General features: G+C 33.4%; 1 protein-coding gene across 1 annotated transcript in view; it reads right to left on the bottom strand.

Moving 5' to 3' along the window:
• The window catches only part of LOC132733845 (usherin-like), an 80769-nt gene that overhangs the window by 37840 nt on the left and 23049 nt on the right, over window positions 1–19880 (bottom strand). Inside the window, exons 15-25 of the mRNA XM_060720564.1 lie at window positions 19261–19749; window positions 18811–19013; window positions 17859–18246; window positions 17033–17260; window positions 16259–16390; window positions 13149–13274; window positions 10704–10822; window positions 3239–3416; window positions 2429–2857; window positions 1449–1757; window positions 468–653 (exon numbers count right to left, since the gene is read on the bottom strand). Of these exons, the coding sequence (XP_060576547.1) occupies window positions 468–653; window positions 1449–1757; window positions 2429–2857; window positions 3239–3416; window positions 10704–10822; window positions 13149–13274; window positions 16259–16390; window positions 17033–17260; window positions 17859–18246; window positions 18811–19013; window positions 19261–19749 (2787 nt within the window). The remainder of the gene's footprint in view (window positions 1–467; window positions 654–1448; window positions 1758–2428; window positions 2858–3238; window positions 3417–10703; window positions 10823–13148; window positions 13275–16258; window positions 16391–17032; window positions 17261–17858; window positions 18247–18810; window positions 19014–19260; window positions 19750–19880) is intronic.

Genomic DNA, 19880 nt, shown 5'->3' with positions numbered 1-19880 from the left:
TCTGAGTTTCAATTCACTTTTCCCTCAGAGAGCTGTCTTTTTAGAAGAAAGTTCTTTGTTACATTTTGACATTGTTGCCATTGATGTCATGTAATGCTGACATAAATTTTCTTGTTTATTATTTATTTATGTACCCCGATGAAGGCTTATCAGCCGCAACATTGGTATATAAAAGGGAGTTTTAAAAAAATTGTAGTTGACTACTTATTTTTCAATATTTAGAAGAGTTTGAAATGCCACCAGTATAAAGCCAGTTCAGCCTTTACATCAGTGAAGTATGGCAAAGCTCTATTATATGATTACCTTGTAAGAAAAATTCCGCATATTTAAAAATGACAATTCATTTTTCATGGCAAAACAAGTCTATAAATCACACAAATTTAGCTTGGTTAAAGTGTTAAAGGTATTGCTCTAGACTGTCATACAAAGGAAAATATGATATGAAGAATAATGAAATATATGCAAACCTTCTCTCTTTGAAGTATTCGTGAATACTGCTTCTACAGGGGGTATGGTCTCGTTGTTTAAGTTGAAGGCCTGGAGGACAAACCTGGTCATCAAACCTGATGTACTCACTGGTGCTAGCCACTTAAACTTGACCAGATAACCACTATAGTGATACACCTCATATGGTGCAGTCACGCCGACAGGTGCTGTAAAAACAATAAGTCAACATTAAACAAGAAATGAACCGCGTCCTGACAAAACCAACATAATGGGTGTGCGACCAGCATGGATCCAGACCAGCCTGCGCATCTGCGCAGTCTGATCAGGATCCATGCTGTTCGCTTACAAACCCTATAACAAGTAGGGAAACTGATAGCGAACAGCATGGATCCTGATCAGACTGTGCGGATGCGCAGGCTGGTCTGGATCCATGCTGGTCGCAAACCCATTATGTTGGTTTTGTCATGATGTGGCTCAAATGTGTCCACAGCTCCACATTCCAGTGTTTTTACCATTTACTGACGAACAACAAGACTGTGGGACATGTGGATAACTGATTTATATACCCCTTTAAGAGGGAGCATAAAGAGTATACATTATTATATCAATCATACATTTATGAACTTTTATCATATTTTGTCCTCGCTTTTTGTTTCTTCATTAAATGATTAAAATGACAAAAATTAAAGCTGCTTTTTGTGTCGTCTTTAATTTTTGTCATCTTACTGCTAACTAAATTAATATCAGATCATCAAAAAGAGAAATTGGATAAAATAAGATAGCATAGATAAATGAAATGCCTTCTGTTCATACAGATATCTATCATCCACATCAAGTAAATTTATGATTTATTTATCAAATACGTTTTAAAAACACACAACAATCTTCATAATACACAAAGATATATTTTTTTTAATCTGCTTACTAAGCTTTTTTCCTAGCCTCTGAAAAATAGTCACAGAAAGTAAACTGATAATATTGAACCACAGTTATAGACTTACATCCCTCTTTTGTTCGGCCATATCCCCAATTGCTTTTTCCTGAGCCTGCCTCATTAGTCGCCAGTACTCTGTATAAATAATCAGTGTACGAATGCAGGCCAACATCATAAGCCTCTAGGTCTGTACCATTGTACACATCTGTGATAAGATCATCTTTACATTGGTCAGCATGCATGTGATATGGCGTGCAACCATCCATGTTGACATTGGCGACCTCGATAATCTCAGAGAGAAAATTTGGTGTATAGTCGTCATCAGTCTTTGGTCCAAAATTATCGAATGTTAGGTCTTTAATACAGCCCCCAAATGCTGTATGAAAATATATAATATAAAATATATCAACATTTTAGAAGTTTAAACAAAAATAGTTTGGCATACTTGGGTGTTATCATATGTTTGTCCGAGAAGCATTATTTTAAATCCATCAAAAAGATGAGGTTCACCATAATAATCCTCAATTAAGATCACCATTTGGATTGAGTCGAATGGTGATAATTGATGGGTGGAATATTGTTATCTTATGCCTGCATATGCTATGATCATCGTACATTGTATTGTATTGTGTTCACATGTTCAGAAAGTATTTACACTTGTACAAACTAAAATAAGTATGATATTTAATGTAATGAAGTAACAACATGATTTCTCAATTCACCTTGTACATAAATAAACCAAATTGTTTGACATAATAAATAACATTTAAGGCACAATCACTGTAATTTTTGCAGATTAGGCAACATCAGACATCATAACAAATGTATAACAAGCTATCAGCCTGCTGTTTTTGTATAATGGACTTGTCCTTCTTTGGTTTTGGAACAGTCCATTGTTAGTAAGAGGGATTCCAATATCAAAGTAATAGAATTGAGCAGACAACAATACAGAACTTGATCAGGCTGCATGGGTATGACCTGTGACCTGGAATCTACAAGTCTAAGGCTTACTAAGTTTGTTATAAATGAAATACTAATGTAACTAACCTGCTACAGGTAAAGCAAGTTTATTATTCACAATATAGTGATGTGCTTCCGAGTCAACTGGTACGCCTCCCACATAAAACTCAGACGAGGTCAACACCGTCAGCTCCACGTTTGGATCTCCAGAAGACTCTGTCCCGATACCTTCCACAGTAATAACAGCCTGTTGCCCACGTTTCTCCAACGTGATTATGTACCATCGGCTGTCACAGAAATTCACCCCCTGTCTACTGAATGTGACTGACCCTGCAAGAAGTCTGTTTGCAAACTCAAAATGGACTGCTCCATTGATTATTGCACAGAAGTAGTAAATTCCAATTCCACCATATGAGAAGAAAATAATCCCAGTATGCATCTGGGTTCTAAATCCAAACATTATCCTCTTCTCGTCATTTAACTGTAGTTTATTGTTGGCAGGAAGTCTGGCATAGCCTGAAATTTAAGTGAAAACAGTACTATCTCATATGACAATAACAACAATCAAATCTCTGTCAACTATTAAAGTTACAATATATAGGATAGAAGACCAAACATCTTGATTGACCATAAGTTAGTTTTAAGTCATGTCAACACAGTTTTATACACTGTTAAAGTCATATGGAGACTTTCCCGATTCACTCAAGTCCCCCTCCGAGAATTATTCAGGCACCCCATTAGAACAATTGACCTTCAGTAAGATAGCTAGATAGCTTCCTCAGAACTAGGCAAACACTCAATTCAATAGAAATAACTATTATTCCACTTGTGAACTCAAGTTTAAATGTTGTTCATTTTGAAAATTGTGTACACATTATGCATATATCAAAATTTTACCTTGGCCCATGAAATGAATTCCTTTATCTAAGTTGATAGGGCAACCTTCCCAGTTGAGGAAAGCAAGCTCATTATGTATAGCATTGTTCCAGTCCAAAGTCTTCCAAATCTCCATTGGATACTTCTGCTGCATGATCTGTATATCTCTAATACATCCCTGGAAACTCTGCTCAATTATCTTAAAATGGGAAATAATTTCTATGTTAGTAAAAATATTGTTATATATATATATATATATATATAGTAGTACTCTCAGGGCCAAAAAACCCTTCTTTGTAGAGACTGAATATAGGCTGCTTCCCCAACCAAACTAGCCTCTTTTTTCCCCCAGTTTGGTCCTAAAAATTCCCCAGTCTTTGAAATTTCCCATAGAATTTAGAACAAAATTAAATGATGGTGTTGAATGAAGGTCTTTTACTGCCTTATCAGTATTTCCCAGTGCTTTTTGCTTTTCTATTTTGAAGAACTTGTTAAAAGTTTGTGTTAAATTTGAGACCCCTTTTCCCAAAGTATGCCAAAATCATGCATATTTTCCCCAAGAAAAAGGCCAAGGCCCCTTCCCCAAAAATGTTGTTTTAGCCCTTACTCTTGTTCACACTGATTCAATATATAGAGGATATTTGTTTGTTTTGCATGTAAGATAGAAATATAATTTCACTGAGTGAACACCAGATGCAATATTTTCACGAGTGGCGTAGCCACGAGTGAAAATATAATAGCTGGTGTTCACGTATGAAATATATTTCAATCTTATATATTATGTAAAACAAATAAATTTTCTTTTTATTTCATGCTTTTTAAGCGATTTAAAGTATTTTTTACTGATTTTGCCGCGTAACGTCGTGCATTCTCCTTTGTGACGTCATCACATCATGACGTCACATCATCAATTTTGAAATATAGTTCAGTTAAATTTCTCTAATTTTGTTACATTTTTAACATGATGTATGGTGTCATCGACTTTCTTTTCCTAAATAAGCAAAATTAACGCATGACGGCATCTATTTCTGCCTGTTATTCTATTTAGTTATGATATTCTTTTCATCTGCATTCTGATCTAGTCCGGCTACAGTGAAAATCATATTTTATAAATTTCACTAGTGGTTTATCAGAATATAATCATCTGATATATTACAATAAAACACTGGAAAGCATGAAATAAAATAATATATTCACTTCAAAACAAGCAATCCTTTGCCAAATTTATACTTTACCTTTAGCCTGGCAGCATTGGAATCTAACCATGCAATAAGTCACAGATATTTGGTCATTAAATATTTTGACATATTCCCTGAAATTCTAAAAGGTTTTGACGAGACCCAAAGACGGACAAGTGCATTTAAAATATTCAGCTTGGCAAGGGCTAAATATGCAATCCTAGACTTGTTATGAAGTTATGTACGTGACTCTTGGTCTAAATATATTCTTTTTTGTCATATATTAAAACAAGAACGTGTTTGTTAAACACAAATGCCACCGGCTCAGATTCTTGTCAGTAACAATATTTAAAATAAAGGCTGTATGGGCAAAAGTGTAAAAAATCTATTTTTAGCACTGGTGACCTTGACCCAACTGACCCCTAACTCCATCCAAAGGAAGGATATCATGCAACTTATTTTCCTACCAAATATGAAATAAATCTGTCAATATATAAAGGCTGTATGGGCAAAAGTGTAAAAATCTATTTTTAGCACTGTTGACCTTGACCCAACTGACCCCTAACTCCATCCAAAGGAAGAATACCATGTAAGTTATCTTCCTACCAATTATAATACAAATATGTCAATAAATAAAGGCTGTATGAGCAAAAGTGTGAAAATCTATTTTTAGCACTGGTGACCTTGACCCAGCTGACCCCTACCTCCATCAAAATGAGAATACATGTACCTCAATTTTATGTTCCTACAAAATATACAAGACATCTGTCGATAGAATAAGGTTAATACTGTATACACCTGTAAAAGTGTAAAAAATCTATTTTTGACATTGGTGACCTTGACCCAAATGACCCCTTATTAAAGGAAAAGGAAGAGGACCTCCCTTGGTATGACTATTATAAACATGAAAGACATTAACTTAAAAATAAAGGCAGTATGAGCAGAAATGTTTAGATTTATTTTTTTACATAAGCGACCTTGACCTTGACCTAGAGACGCATAACACCACAAAAAAATTAGAGGACCGTTAAAGGTATCCACCTACCAAATATGAAAGATATCATTAAATAAATTAAGTAATTAGGTGCAATTTTTTGATAAATCCAACTTGGCGGAATAGGTTAACCATACAAGGCCCTATTTTCAAAGTGATAAAAAGGGAAATTACTGGGAAAATGGATGGCACATTTATATAACTTGGCAATATCATGTACATTGTATTGATAAGTAAGTGTGAAAATTATTAAGCCATTAGTTCAGATAGAACATAAGATATTTCCAACTTGCCGGTTTAGGTTAACCATTTTTCATTTTCTAAGTGCTGAAAAGGGCCATAACTTGGTGCAAATGGAAGCCATAGTTATGTAACTTGCCCAGATCATAGACTTTGTATGGATTAGTAAGTGTGTAAATTATGAAGCCATTGGTACAGGTAGAACTTAAGAAAAATCCAACTTGCCGTTCTAGGTTAACCTCGTACGGACAGACGGACGTTCCAACATTTTGGGTTTAGGGGCTAATTTCTTTGTTATTTTCTTTGTTTTCTTAAGGGCTACTAGCCCATTAACCCTTTGATCATGGAATGAACCTATTGTTCTCTTTTGTTCTCTTTACTGTTATATAGCCCCTAAACCCAAAATGTTTGCTTGGATGGACGGACAGACGGACGCACGGTTCAATTACTATATGCCTGGGGGCATAAAAAACACTTCCTGGAAATAGACACAATACTCAAGCTACAAATGCATTTATAAAATATGAGAAAATATTGGGAAAGCATGGTTCAGAAGCAATATTGAAAGATTTATATCAAATTGTGAAAGGTTTTGCTTTGATAAGACAAGGGACAAAGGTTAACAAAGAAAATATCCACACTTCTTAGAAGAAAAAAAAATCAGCACATGGTCCAGTGGTAAAACTTGTGGTATTCATGCTAAAGAACATCTGGCTATGTGTGTACTTCTGGAATGGAGAATCTAAAATCATGTAATCTTGCACTATCATCCTATAAAACCATTTTTTTTTTGTTGTGTCAAAATTATCTACTTACTGTAAACAACTTTATAAGAATGATGTTTAAATGTAAAATAGAATTGGATAAAACAGGACATCAGCAATAGATTTAAAAGGGAAAGGCCTTAGCACTAAGAATATCCGCATGAAAACATTTATCAAAAAAGAATAATTTTTAACAGGATTTAAGTTTGACGTGAAATTTTATTTTAGGGAAAGGCTTTAGCATAAGGAATGAAATTATATCTTGGGAAAGGCTTTCCTATCAATTTTTTTAAGGAATAGCACTGCCATGAATTTACATATTGGGAAAGGCTTCAGTATAAAAAAGTAGAAGTGCCATTATAATGTAAGCTGGGAAGACTTTGGCATCAAGTATGTTTTAAGCGAAGACAATTGTGCCATGAATTTACATACTTTGGCTATTGGAACATATTTGTCATGAAATTGTTAATTGGAGAAAAGTTTTGGCATAAAGATTCAAAAGCAAAAATGGCATGCAAAAACTCAATGGCTTTCATATCAAAACTATTTAAATGGAATAGACTTGAAAGAAATTAATTATAGAGAGAGGTCTTTGCATAAAGAAAGGGAAACAATATCAAGAAAGTTTGGCAGAAAAAGATTTAGTACTGACAATGTGTCATGAGAAGCTACAATGGAAAAACACCATTAAGGCTTTTGGAATTATGATGATTTATGAAGCAAAGTTATAATTTATTGAAATCAGTTTGGCATTCATGCTATTGAATGGGCAATAACTTAAGCATCCAAACTATTTATGTGATTGATCAATCATAACAAAAACACAAAGAGGCTGCTTTTGAAGAGAATCATGGTCTTACTGGTCTTCATCATGTAAATTAGAGCCCCTGTTTTACACTTGAACTGTCTTGGAGGAGAGTAAAAATACAGTGAAAGTTGAGAAAACCGGACGGCTTTCGGACTGAGGGTTTTGTCCGGTTTTCTCAGCGGTCCGGTATTCTCAATGTCCCCTTCAGCTGTTCAGGATCTTGTATTATAACCGAGCAATGACTTACAAAGGAATGATAAAAGTACAAGAAAATATATTTTAATTGTTTTAGTCCAATTATTGCATATAAATACAATTAAAGTTTGGATTTAAATTAACAGAAGTTACCTCATAACGATCAAGTCCGAGTACATCCGCATATGTTTACATTTGGGTAATGATTTAACAAACATAGTTTACTTTATTTGTTTATAATAATAACATATTGGTCAGATTTTTAAAGTAGGTCTCGGCAAAGTTTCACTGTCTTTAATTAATTTAACTTTGTCACTTGTAGACAGCTCTCGTCCAATTCTTTTCGGCCATGGAATAGAACTTAGCGCCAAAAAATATCGTTTCCGTTGCGTTGTCATTTTAGGAAATTAATATACAAAAAGCAACACACAGTAGGAAAATACTCTATTTTTTATTCATACTGATTTTAACTGTTCAATTCCTCGTGCATTTTGGCATTTATATAAAACGGTAACATCTATACCTTACAATAAATCAAACTGTGAAAAGAGACATAAGAAACAAATCAGACAATCATTGTTCCGTTGCCGCTCAATTAATGTATTAGCCAATTGATAAGTACACAAGGTTATTCACACATTCGGCGTCCGGTATTGTCAGGGTAATTGTCTATATAATTGACTCTGTAGTCCCCTTTCAACCGTCCGATATTCGGTTTTTACAGATTCCGGTATTTTCAATGTTTAATACAATAGTTTAAAGAAGGGAAAATTTGGGACTGAATTATTCGTCCGGTATTTCGAGTTCCGATTTTCTCAGCGTCCGGTTTTCTCAAATTTCACTGTAATATGCATACATTTTTATTTACAATGCAATTAAACAATAATAAGTCATAATAATTTTGGAAATAAACAGTATAATTGGTTCCTTAGCTTTTGTTACAATATCATTATTTTATTTCAAGTCAAAATTTGAAAATCTAATCTCAACTGACTTCATCTTTGATAAACTTTACAAAATCAGTTCATTATCCATGTTTACCTAATCAAATCATTTATTTTTTTTTAGAAAATTTTCTTTAATAAATTTGATTTTTTTTCAAAACTGAGTAAATGACAACACTTAACAGAAGCTGATATAGAAATATTTGAGCATTTACAAATTGAACTGTGTAAAACAATACTTACTGTGTACACATTTTGCAGGTATATATTGTTTGGCAGTATTGACCTGAGACTCATTAATTTTCAGAAGCTTTTTTGTTAACAGTTTCTGTAATTTATTACAATTTACCAAACAATTTTTAATGATGAAAGTTCTCAATACTTCATTTTATACTCACATCCTAAATGTAAGTATGATAGCATAACAATCACGAAGTTGCAACAATTTTTTTTTAAAGATTTCTTTAATTATCTTTTTTAAATTATGCAGCATCAGTGCATGAATCATTTCTTCAATTTCTTGTGTCTTTTCTTTAAAAATCATAACTTTGATATATAGATGTGTATCATTGAGGCTAGACAGGCAAGTAGTGTGTCGGTAACTTTAATTGATACATAAACCATGTATACCGTTATGACATACTTTAAAATCTGCATGATTTACTTTGGAATCTGATGATTACCTACAAAAGGTCAGTGGGTTTGCAGATGACTCAGGTCAATATTGCCAATTAATATTTTGACATATAAAAGTTTAATTAAAAATCATGCTCCAAAGGTACAATAATAAACATTAAACATAAATCAAATACGGTAATAACTAAGGTTATCTAGGGGAATTTTGATTTTAAGGTTATCAAGATGTTGTTTTTTCTAGTTATCTATTGCTGCACAATATATGGAATGGTCAATCAGATTCTGCATAATAAGCTACATGCAAGTTCCAAAATAAGATACAATTCATCCTTTTATTATATTCATTGTTGTAACGTGTTATTATATGAGCCGCGTCACAACAAAACCAACACAATGGGTGTGCGACCAGCATGGATCCAGACCAGCCTGCGCATCTGCACAGTCTGATCAGGATCCATGCTGTTCGCTTACCAACCCTTTTACAAGTAGAGAAACTGATAGCGAACAGCATGGATCCTGATCAGACTGCACAGATGCACAGGCTGGTCTGGATCCATGCTGGTCGCAAACCCTCTATGTGGTTTTGTCATGGCGCGGCTCAATTTTGTTCATGCAGTATAGACGATATATATGGTAAGATATGAACTGGTATATAATATGTATCTATAACATACAAAGCACATATAAAGCAGTTTATTATTGTCATAAAAACAGACAAAATAAACAAACAGTACTTCAAACTATTAAAAATTCTGAGATAAATTTCACACATCATAAAGTTCTACTGTAACTTAACCTTTACAGTGCTGGAACAAAAAGTTTTAAGACTTTGCCACCAGTAGAACTAGACTATACTCTACATTAAATTTGTTCAAAATGACCAAACTCTAAAATGTTGGTAGCTTCATATCAAAATCCCTCAAAGTTCAAATTCAAATTCAAAGCTGGTTAAGCCCATTATACAATTTCAGGGTTAAAACAAATGAATTATGATATTTTTGTCCAGTGTGGCTCTACTGGCATTAGTCACAACAAGCATTCATGACTTGTTACTTAACCTTCTGGAATTAAAAATAAATAACCTTTGACAGCAGGATAAAACAAAGCTGGGCTCCTTACTGTTGGATGATGATTTTTTTTATCTTGATATCCCAAACATTTATAATGTTTGGGTCCAAAAATTAATACCAAACACAAAATTTAATATCATTTCAAAGATGTTGGTTCAGTTTTTTTTAGTTCTGAAGAAATGATGATGAATTCTTAAATATACAAAAGAAGGAAACACATAGTCCAGATTACCTGCCCCTGACACTACCTATAACTTAATCATATTAAGCTGGAAACCAGCCAAGTAAATACCAACACAGAACTTACAGACATTGAACTTAACATTATATTTCCATGTAACATAACATCATAACATGAAAAGCAGAAAGTTAAAAATTTGATATATTTCAAGCCGAAACATGTGACTAGCTTTATAATAACAATACATTTATGATAGATATATAAAATAACATTTATGTTACCCTGAGCCTAGGGTCCTTATTACCAAGTTGATTATTTCTGCGGATCTCAAATTCGCTAGGCAAGCCCCCGAAATAGACCCCCGTATTAGGACCAATTATGGTACGATCATTACACGAACTGGTTTTATCACCTATAACAAATGTCAAGATACATTAATAAATCATTGTAGAAATTGTAGAATATTTTACACTCACCTTGAGTCTTTGATCTCTGTTTGTCCGTCGTATTTCAAAATCTGCAGGCAGCCCTCCAATGTACACTCCAGTATTTGGACCTATGATTGTGCCTTTGGCACATCTGCTTGTCCGAGAACCTTTAACATTATATACAAGTAATTTTTTCATACATTTATCAAAACCTTGCAGGCAACAAAAAAAAATATGCGTGCTTGTAAAATTATAATCTTTATTTTTTGAATTATAAAAGAAAGTTAACACAATTATAATATTAAAGTTTTGTTGCAAAAAGTTTGAAAATGAAACTATAACGATTTTTCTGAGCTTGAAATAGGATACAATGTACAGGCTGAATTTTTGTCTGTAATCTATCATAAATATTAAAATCCAACTTTACATACATTTTAAAACATGCAGTTTGCAATTGCATTATAATAATGCAGACATCTCTAGTTTTTCATGTATTTTTTTTACAGAAAACAGTTTTCTGCTTAGATGGTAAGTGGTTATAAACATAATAAATTTTTCCACTTTGCAAAAATTAAAATTAATATAAAAGTTGTCCTCATGTAACTTATTCATTTCTGCTTCAAAAACTAAAACATTTATAATTCATAAAAAAGCTGTAAAAAATTATCTGAATTCTTAAAATATTAAGAGGAAGATTTTTAAAGCACATCAAATCATAGCAAAATGTTTAATTGCACAATGAAGTCATGCAGATAAATAGAACAAAGACGAAGAAAATATATTGCTGAAACCACCTGCAAAGAAATTCCTACAAAATGAAAAAAATTAAAACATGTGACAAATGTTTGTGGTAACGTGTCAATATATTAGACACAGAATGATTTAGAATGATAAACCCATTATAGGTACATTATTTTGTATTTGATAATTACCTTTTTCAGCATTAATTTATGAACATTATATAATATTTTTCAATATATAATCTTGAAAATTTCTTTTGTTTAAAAATAATCAGAAACCAAATTAATATCCTCTTTAAAACAAGAGCATCCAAGTGGTGTCTGTTAAAGGTAACAACAATTAATAACCAATTTTTGTAAATATTCTCAGTTTAAAGGGGCTTTACTCTTAAAAATATTGCTTTCAGTATAATGGCCCTTGTATTACAACTTTGCCTTCTCATGATGTTCAAGTATTCCATGTTTCATGTTGATATCTCATTGTTTTGAAATCGTTCTGCTTAATAAACAATTTTAACAAAAAATTCTTAAATAAAAAGGGGCATAACTCCAAAAAAATAAAGAATTCAGAATAATGCCCCTTGAATTACAACTGCAGCTTGTCATGATAAGCAAGTATTCAAAAAGTAAATTAATTCAGATGATATCAAAATCATGACAGTGTCAATGATGGAGGAATCATAATAGCTTGGCTTTTTCTTCGAATCAAACAAGTTAAACATTAAAAATTGACATTTATGATTTAATAAATTTTTTGTTGTTGTTGGGTTTTACATCGCACCAATATGAGCTGTGCCATGACAAAATCAACACAATGGGTTTGCGACCAGCATGGATCCAGACCAGCCTGCGCGTCCGCACAGTCTGATCAGGATCCATGCTGTTCGCTTACAAACTGTATAACATGTAGAGAAACTGATAGCGAACAGCATGGATCCTGATCAGACTGCGCTGATGCGCAGGCTGGTCTGGATCCATGCTGGTCGCAAACCCATTATGTTGGTTTTGTCATGGCGCGGCTCATATAATCATATGGTGACACTCTGTACATCATTTCAGGCACAAACGGGCTCCTGTGTTATGAACTACAACTGTTTCTTAAGCCAGCCTGGATAGCTTTCTTACATGTAAAGTCTGAATACACTTGCGTGGCTCAAACCTACAGCAGCGGGAGGCAAGCAGTTTGAAGTCAATGACTTTAACCATTTAGCCAAAGATGCTCCCATTTTAATGAAATATATTTAGAAAGCTTTACAATCAAAATAAAGAAAGATCATGATAGTTTTAATAAACTTTCAAATACTGACATTTGTTTTTATAATCTTTCAATATAAACTTTACTCTTATTGTAGAAATAATATAATTGATTATTTGTGCCTCTGCTTCTGCTTTGATAAATTAATAATGATATAAATATTTTATTAAGGTAGACTTACTCTAATACTTTCCCACCAAAAAATTTCTAACATCGGCCAATATCGTAATCAATCGGTCATTTCCGGAATGTTATTTTTCACAATCTTCGGTATTCAATAATTTAACTAATTATAATCAGAATTTAATAAATAGCAATTTAAATGAAGATTTATTATAAATAATCAAATACTTAAAATTTTGAAAAAAAAAACAAAAAAACATCTACCGGAAATAACCGATTTGCTACAATATTGGCGGATGTTAGAATCTTTTGGCGGGAAAGCATTACAGTAAGACTACCTTAAATCCATGTCTAAAAGTAAGCAAGTTATCAGACCTGTCCAGGTTTCATCGATGGCTATATATGCTACATTCTCGTCTCTCCATGCTACAAGTTGATGCCAGATGTTATCACTGTATAACAAGCCCTCGTCATTGTTTGTTGTCACGAATGAGGCACACCCTGTTGTCAAGCGTAGCAGGATAAAAATAAAATCATGCAAAAGAAACTATGTAAATATTTGACCACACCAACATTAAAATCAAAGTGCAATAACAGGTTAACTCCTATTAAATTATACAATAAGTTAACCCATTACTACACCAAGGTGACAATGTGATTTCCCAAGCAGATTCCCTTATGCTTAAGCACATCTAGAAATAATTCATAATGTAAAGGAAGTAATAAAAGTTGGCATACACAACCTAGCACAAATATAGATTTGTAAGCACATTTAGAATTGTCAAGTTGCACCTCTAACAAAAATAACACCAATAAATATCATAAAAACCAAAAATGTTCAAACATACACTGTATAATTTATTTCCATAACCAAAGAAAAAAAAATCAAAATTGGCTAAGAGCAAGAATAATATTAATCTCTGCCACTTGATCTTGCACAGAAGCAACATATGATGTAACAGAGGAGCCACTGCCACATAACACAACCATCACAAATGCCCAGTCTTATGATAGTTGGGCACGTACATTAAAATCCCTCTAGTCATTCATGATGACAAAATGATCAATATTCACATTATCATACTATATCTGACCTTAGACCTTCATCTGTGATATTAACCTTGACCCCAGGGCCTGAATTTTATGCTAGACAATCTGGCTAACAATGGTCAGCATTTGTGCCAAGTTATATTTATATATGTAGAAGTTTTGCTATGGACAAGTTGTTTTTTTCTGATCCCTCAATGAAACCTTGAACTTTAACCTAGACTTGCTTCATGAGCTTGACACTTCATCTCATAATAACCAATATTTGTGTTAAGTGATTCTTAAACCAATTCATGCATGCAGAAGATAAATTATGCTCCAGACATCATCTGGATGACCATTGCTAGGGGCAATCAGGTAATCCCATAAGATGACCCATTTTTTGCAATTGGGTGTATAATAAAAAATATACAACAAAATTATGATTGTCCCACTTCTAGGAAAAAACATATGAACCGTGTCACAACAAAACCATCATAGTGCGTTTGCGACTAGCATGGATCCAGACCAGCCTGCGCAGTCTGATCAGGATCCATGCTGTTTGCTTACCAACCCTATTACAAGTAGAGATACTGATAGCGAACAGCATGGATCCTGATCAGACTGCGTGGATGCGCAGGCTGGTCTGGATCCATGCTGGTTGCAAACCCACTATGTTGGTTTTGTCATGACACGGCTCATATATGTTCTATAAAATAACATCTATAAAACCAAGCACCAGATGGCAGCACCATGCATGCCTCTACCTGTGTGATGATCAACAGTCATTGTGGCGTTCAGGTTTATTATAGTCGCTGTAAGGTAATGCCACTCCCCATCGTTGACCAGGTACGCCCTATCATTATTAGGGTCTGGGGCCAAGTAAACTTGCATTTCACATGATCCTAATCACATAACATAATTATACTGTACAGTAACAATAATAATATCATACAGTTTTATTTACCTACTATTTACCTAAAAATAAATTGCATTATGTGACGATAAATATACATATTTCCTTTATTTAATTTCACCCATGAAATATGGTGCTATATCAGTCAAATATATTTCATATTTGTTAAAAATAAATATGAAATATATATATGAAAGTGGGCAGAGTCAAAACTCATATTTATTTTAAGGGACTTTCGCCATTGTGTTTAAAAAATCTGATAAATAAAAAACAACTTTTTGTTGAATGTCGTTTTAAAACTATCTACAACGATAGAAAATGGTGTAACTAAGTAAATAAATACGAACACCAATATCTTTAATCCAGTCATTAACGCTGTACAGATGCTTAAAGAGTAATTAACATGACGTCACAATGTAGCGCCAAACAGCGCATGCAAAAGCAGTCAAAACAAGACCACGTAGCAAGCAAGCAAGGGGATTCATAACCTTTTTTCTTTGATTATGAAATTAAATAAAAAGGTTATTTTTTTTCATTTTTTTTTTTGTGAAATAGGGTATATATTTTCACTCAACATGATGAAATGCCACATATTTTCACTCCCGGCTCGTCAAATCATATGCATTTTATCATGTTTCATGAAAATATATTCCATATTTCACTCAAACGAAAAAATATTCTCTAAATATTGGACACTGCGTCATCCAATATATCTTATATCGGACAGATGAGTGTGCATAACCTTCTCCATGCAAGATGAAAGCCATTTACAACAAAAAAGTTTGTGACTGCTATTTAGATTGATATCTGCGAACTACATTAAATGTCTTGAGAAACGAAACTGTCTGCCATATTCAATCAGCATTTATTATTTAGTCACACTTTGAATGTTTTAGGACTCATTATCATACCCAGGTTGAGAAAGCATATTTGTACTCATCTGGCTAGTAATAACTTGACCAATATGGTTTCTCTAGCTGTGTAATCTAATCTTATATCAGTATAATTTGAGGGTTGACTGAAAGACTGTTGTAAGTCCTTCTTCATTACATATAAGTTACTTCAGTTTTGCAATCAACCCTTGTATTGTAAAGTTCAATGTAAAATAACCTTCAGGTATATATGGTATATTATATCTATGCAAGCAAAGATATTATCTAAATTCTGATTGAGTAATAGTTTTGGTTTTCTTTAAAAATGTCAATAATAATAGACCAATCAAATCAATTGCTGTCTGAAATTAATCTATAAATTGTATTTCATAACCTAAATACAAGTTTTAGAAATATATCTGTAACACTTTTCATTGCTGGCACAATAACTTACTTGTTCTTTCAGCTTGTCATACTATAATTATTTTGATGTCTTTATTAATAAAATAAGGTTTTTCAAAACCAAAATATTGCAATTGAGTAGCTTAATAAATAGTCAAGTCCAACTGCAATGACATGAGCATCTGCCAGGCTCTAACCCAAGATGGCAAAGAGAAGTTACTCTTGCCATTATAACATAGAAAATAAAATAAGTTCAATGAGTTACTCACCTTGAGGATCAAAGAGGAACCATGGTCTTCCATGTTTGAACTGGAGGGCAACAAACTCATTTTGTTGGCCCTCTGAGGCTGCAAAAAGCAACAGTCCTTCCTTTTGCCGTGTTCTGAACCAAAATTTTATACCTGGACAATAACACAAGAAATTATCATCAGCTCATGCGACCCAAAAACTAGCATACATTTTGTTATCAATAAATTAAATGTACATGGCATTGAAATGATGTTCTTTATATATTTGTTTGCTTGTTTGCTTGTTATGTTTTGATTAGGTGAGATTGCTATGTTCATATTGTGACTTTCTAGCTTTAATGATGAAGCGAGACCTCAGGTGAGAGTTAAGTGGTTTAAGTCAACAATCTTAACCACTTAGTCACAGATGCACATGCATCTATTTTCATCACACTGATTTGAGTTGCAGTTATAGAACTATAATGTAGAGTTAAAAGTAAAATATCAGTAATTTAATAGTACATACACAAAAACTTCAGAAAGAATACTTTGCAGACATAGATATATTGTTCCACTTTTAACAATTTAAAAGCTAACACTAAATGAAGGTTCTGAACTTCTGAATTGTAATACGTATATAAATCTATCATAAGTATGTGAATTTAGATCACAGAGATGCAAAACATGTCGTTTAAAATGTTCAAGAAACTGAAAATTCCTAAGAGTAAAAGGTTTTTTATAATGTGCAATACTAAACTCTTCCCTCTCTTCTTTGTAACTGACCTTTAATTGCATTAAAATGAATAAAAGTCAAACCCGTGAAATCAACATTAGGAGGGATGGTGTCTGGAGGGAACAGGTAATAACCTCCACCTGGAAACCTCGTTCCACTAATAACCTGAGGTGGGTAACTCAGGGCTGGTATGGTTTTCTGTATGGTATATATAGGTTCAGGACCATTTGGAAAAGCAGGTGGTGCCCATACAATCGCCATGGCTGAGGAGTTTAAACCATCTACCAACGGTTTCTCTATACCTTCAGGTACTGTAAAATAAATATATAGCAAATTTATAATCATACATGCCATAACATAAGGGACTGCCCTGGAAATCTGGTGCCTGTCCCGGAGACAAATTATTTCCCCATAAAAATTAAAATCTGAAATAATCTACTTTGCAGCCAGAAATTATAATGAAACAATATCATTTATACGTTTTAAAAACTAAATGTTATAAATCTAACGATTTCCTTTTCAACAAATTTGAAATTTAACATTTACTTACTGTTTATGAAAGAGAAATTTAATACAGAATTCTTTAATAAATTTTTACAAAAAATCTTTGCCCAATTTGTGATAAAAACTGCAACATGGAACATGTTGAATATACATCAAAATAGGATGTTTTTGTTTTTCTTATTTTTAAGCATATGTCATATGGCAATTTTAAAGCTTGTCAAGGTCAAACACCTATGTTCAATCTTGTCCAGGCTATATGGCAACCTTCAAACTTGTCTTGGTATACAAATACAGTGTCATATCAGTGAAAAGTTTGTACGGATGTACAGCCTGGTACAACTCCATACTGTATACCAGTGGTATAGACATTATATTATAGCTGCTTGCATTAATAGGACAACTTACTGTCTTGGTTGGTCATTCCTGTGCTTTCTGTACTGTTTACACATCCCACAGAATTACAAGCTTCAACCATTATTGTATGTTCTGTGTAGGGGCTCAAACCTCCTAGGATATAGTACATCTTATCTGGACTCTGTGTTACAACATGTGACCATGTGAAAGGCGGGGCATGGGGAGTTACTGAAAGATCTGTCTCCATATAGTAATAAACACTGTATTCCATGATTATCCCCCTTGACTGATCATCTGTAGGTGCCTCCCATGAAATATTTAAAGAAAAGGGACTAAACCCTGTAATTGTTGGTGCTGGAGTAAATAGCGGAGTTGTTGCCCCTGTCCTGCCTGATACCCAAGCACTAGCAGCTTTACCAGCACTATTCTGTGCCAAAATCTAAATATACAAATACATCAAGTCAAATAATAAAGAAGTATGACATGAAATAAACAACATTCAGACTCACTAAAGGTTACAATCAGCAAAATGTTAAATAAAACTTAAAGATACATGTATCTTAAAATATGGCATTCACAGCATTAGGAATTTTGTTAATGTTAATACTTCAAGGTCAATTAAAACCTATTTACTCACATAAAATTGAGCAGAGTTTTCATTGACAAGTATTTAAAAACTTTTTTATTGATACATATACAGCATTAAAAACTGTAAAAATTACAAAATGCTAAATAAATTCACCTCTGAAGTCCAGTGCATTTTGTATTCTAGTTTTTCCAGATTAAAACTTCTTATAAGAGATCACTTGTCAAAAGGAGACCACTTTTTTCTTGCTTTCAAAGTAGTATTTTGTTGATCCATAATTATGACAGTTTATACTAGGTGTGTGGAAAAGTCCAAAAGGAATTCACAATACACAATATTAAACCATTAAAAGTCATTAAAACTGCATTTAGGTTCTTTTCAATTCAATATTTTGTATGAATAGTATAATATCTTTACCTGAAATTCATACATGGTGAAAGGTACAAGTCCAGTTAGAATGTACTCTGTAGCTGGAGGGGGAAGGGCATTCTCCTGAGGGTTCTGAGTTGGGCGGGGATTGTACTGACCACTGGGGTGGAAGATTAGCGTCTCTGGAGGAAACCTTACTCCATCTGGGCCAACATCACCTCTCATCCACACTTCATAAAATATTATGATACCTGAAATTAGATTTTTGGATGGTTTTTATCACAATAATAATCTAATCTGTATACACAGGCACCATTAGAGTATTCAGGTTGTTGCCAGCTGATATTGTCACAATACTTATCATTTTGATAGTTCCTGGGTGATAATCATATCTATATATTTTTATAAGCAATTATCATTAGGATATAGCCTGTATTGTCAAAGTAACAATACTTATAATTTTGATAGTTTCTGGCTATATTTAATAAAAAAACTTACCATTAGGATATTCTGGTGGTTCCCAGCTGATTTTGAGAGCTGTATTGTTCACTGCCATGACAAGAGGTGGAAACATGCCCTCTGGTACTGCGGACATAGTTGGAAATGTGACCGGCTCACTTGTCAGACATCCACCAGTTGTACAGGTGTCAACATGGAATATGTACACTGTAAATGGTGTTAGAGTGGTCAAAGAGACCTCTACTTCCTGACCCTCCCATTGGTCAATTCTAGTTGAGTTTTGTTCTGTTTCAGAATACAATACGTATTTCCATAGCGGTCCATTCATGATCTGTGGGGTATTCCAGAAGAATTTAGCACTCTTGGCATGTATGTTTGTGACATTTAGAATCACCACACCATATGGTGCACCCGCTGGTGTTCGGTACGAGTTTGGAGCACTTCGCACACTCCCGAAATCATTGTCAGCTTGGATTATATATGAGTACATGGTGTACGGATGCAGGCCACCATCTACAACTGTCCTCTCTGTAACACAGATATTTACAGGTAAAAAACAAATTAACAATCATATTGGATTAAGAAAATCTTAGAAAATTTTGCTTCAAATTTGTAAATTCATAAAAAAAATTCTAGATAAATTTTTAACTATAAAACTG

This window comes from Ruditapes philippinarum, unplaced genomic scaffold (assembly GCF_026571515.1).
Source record: "Ruditapes philippinarum isolate M1 unplaced genomic scaffold, ASM2657151v2 ctg1319_1_1_1_1, whole genome shotgun sequence".
Classification (NCBI taxonomy): domain Eukaryota; kingdom Metazoa; phylum Mollusca; class Bivalvia; order Venerida; family Veneridae; genus Ruditapes; species Ruditapes philippinarum.
This window is presented reverse-complemented; position numbering and strand designations above follow the sequence as displayed.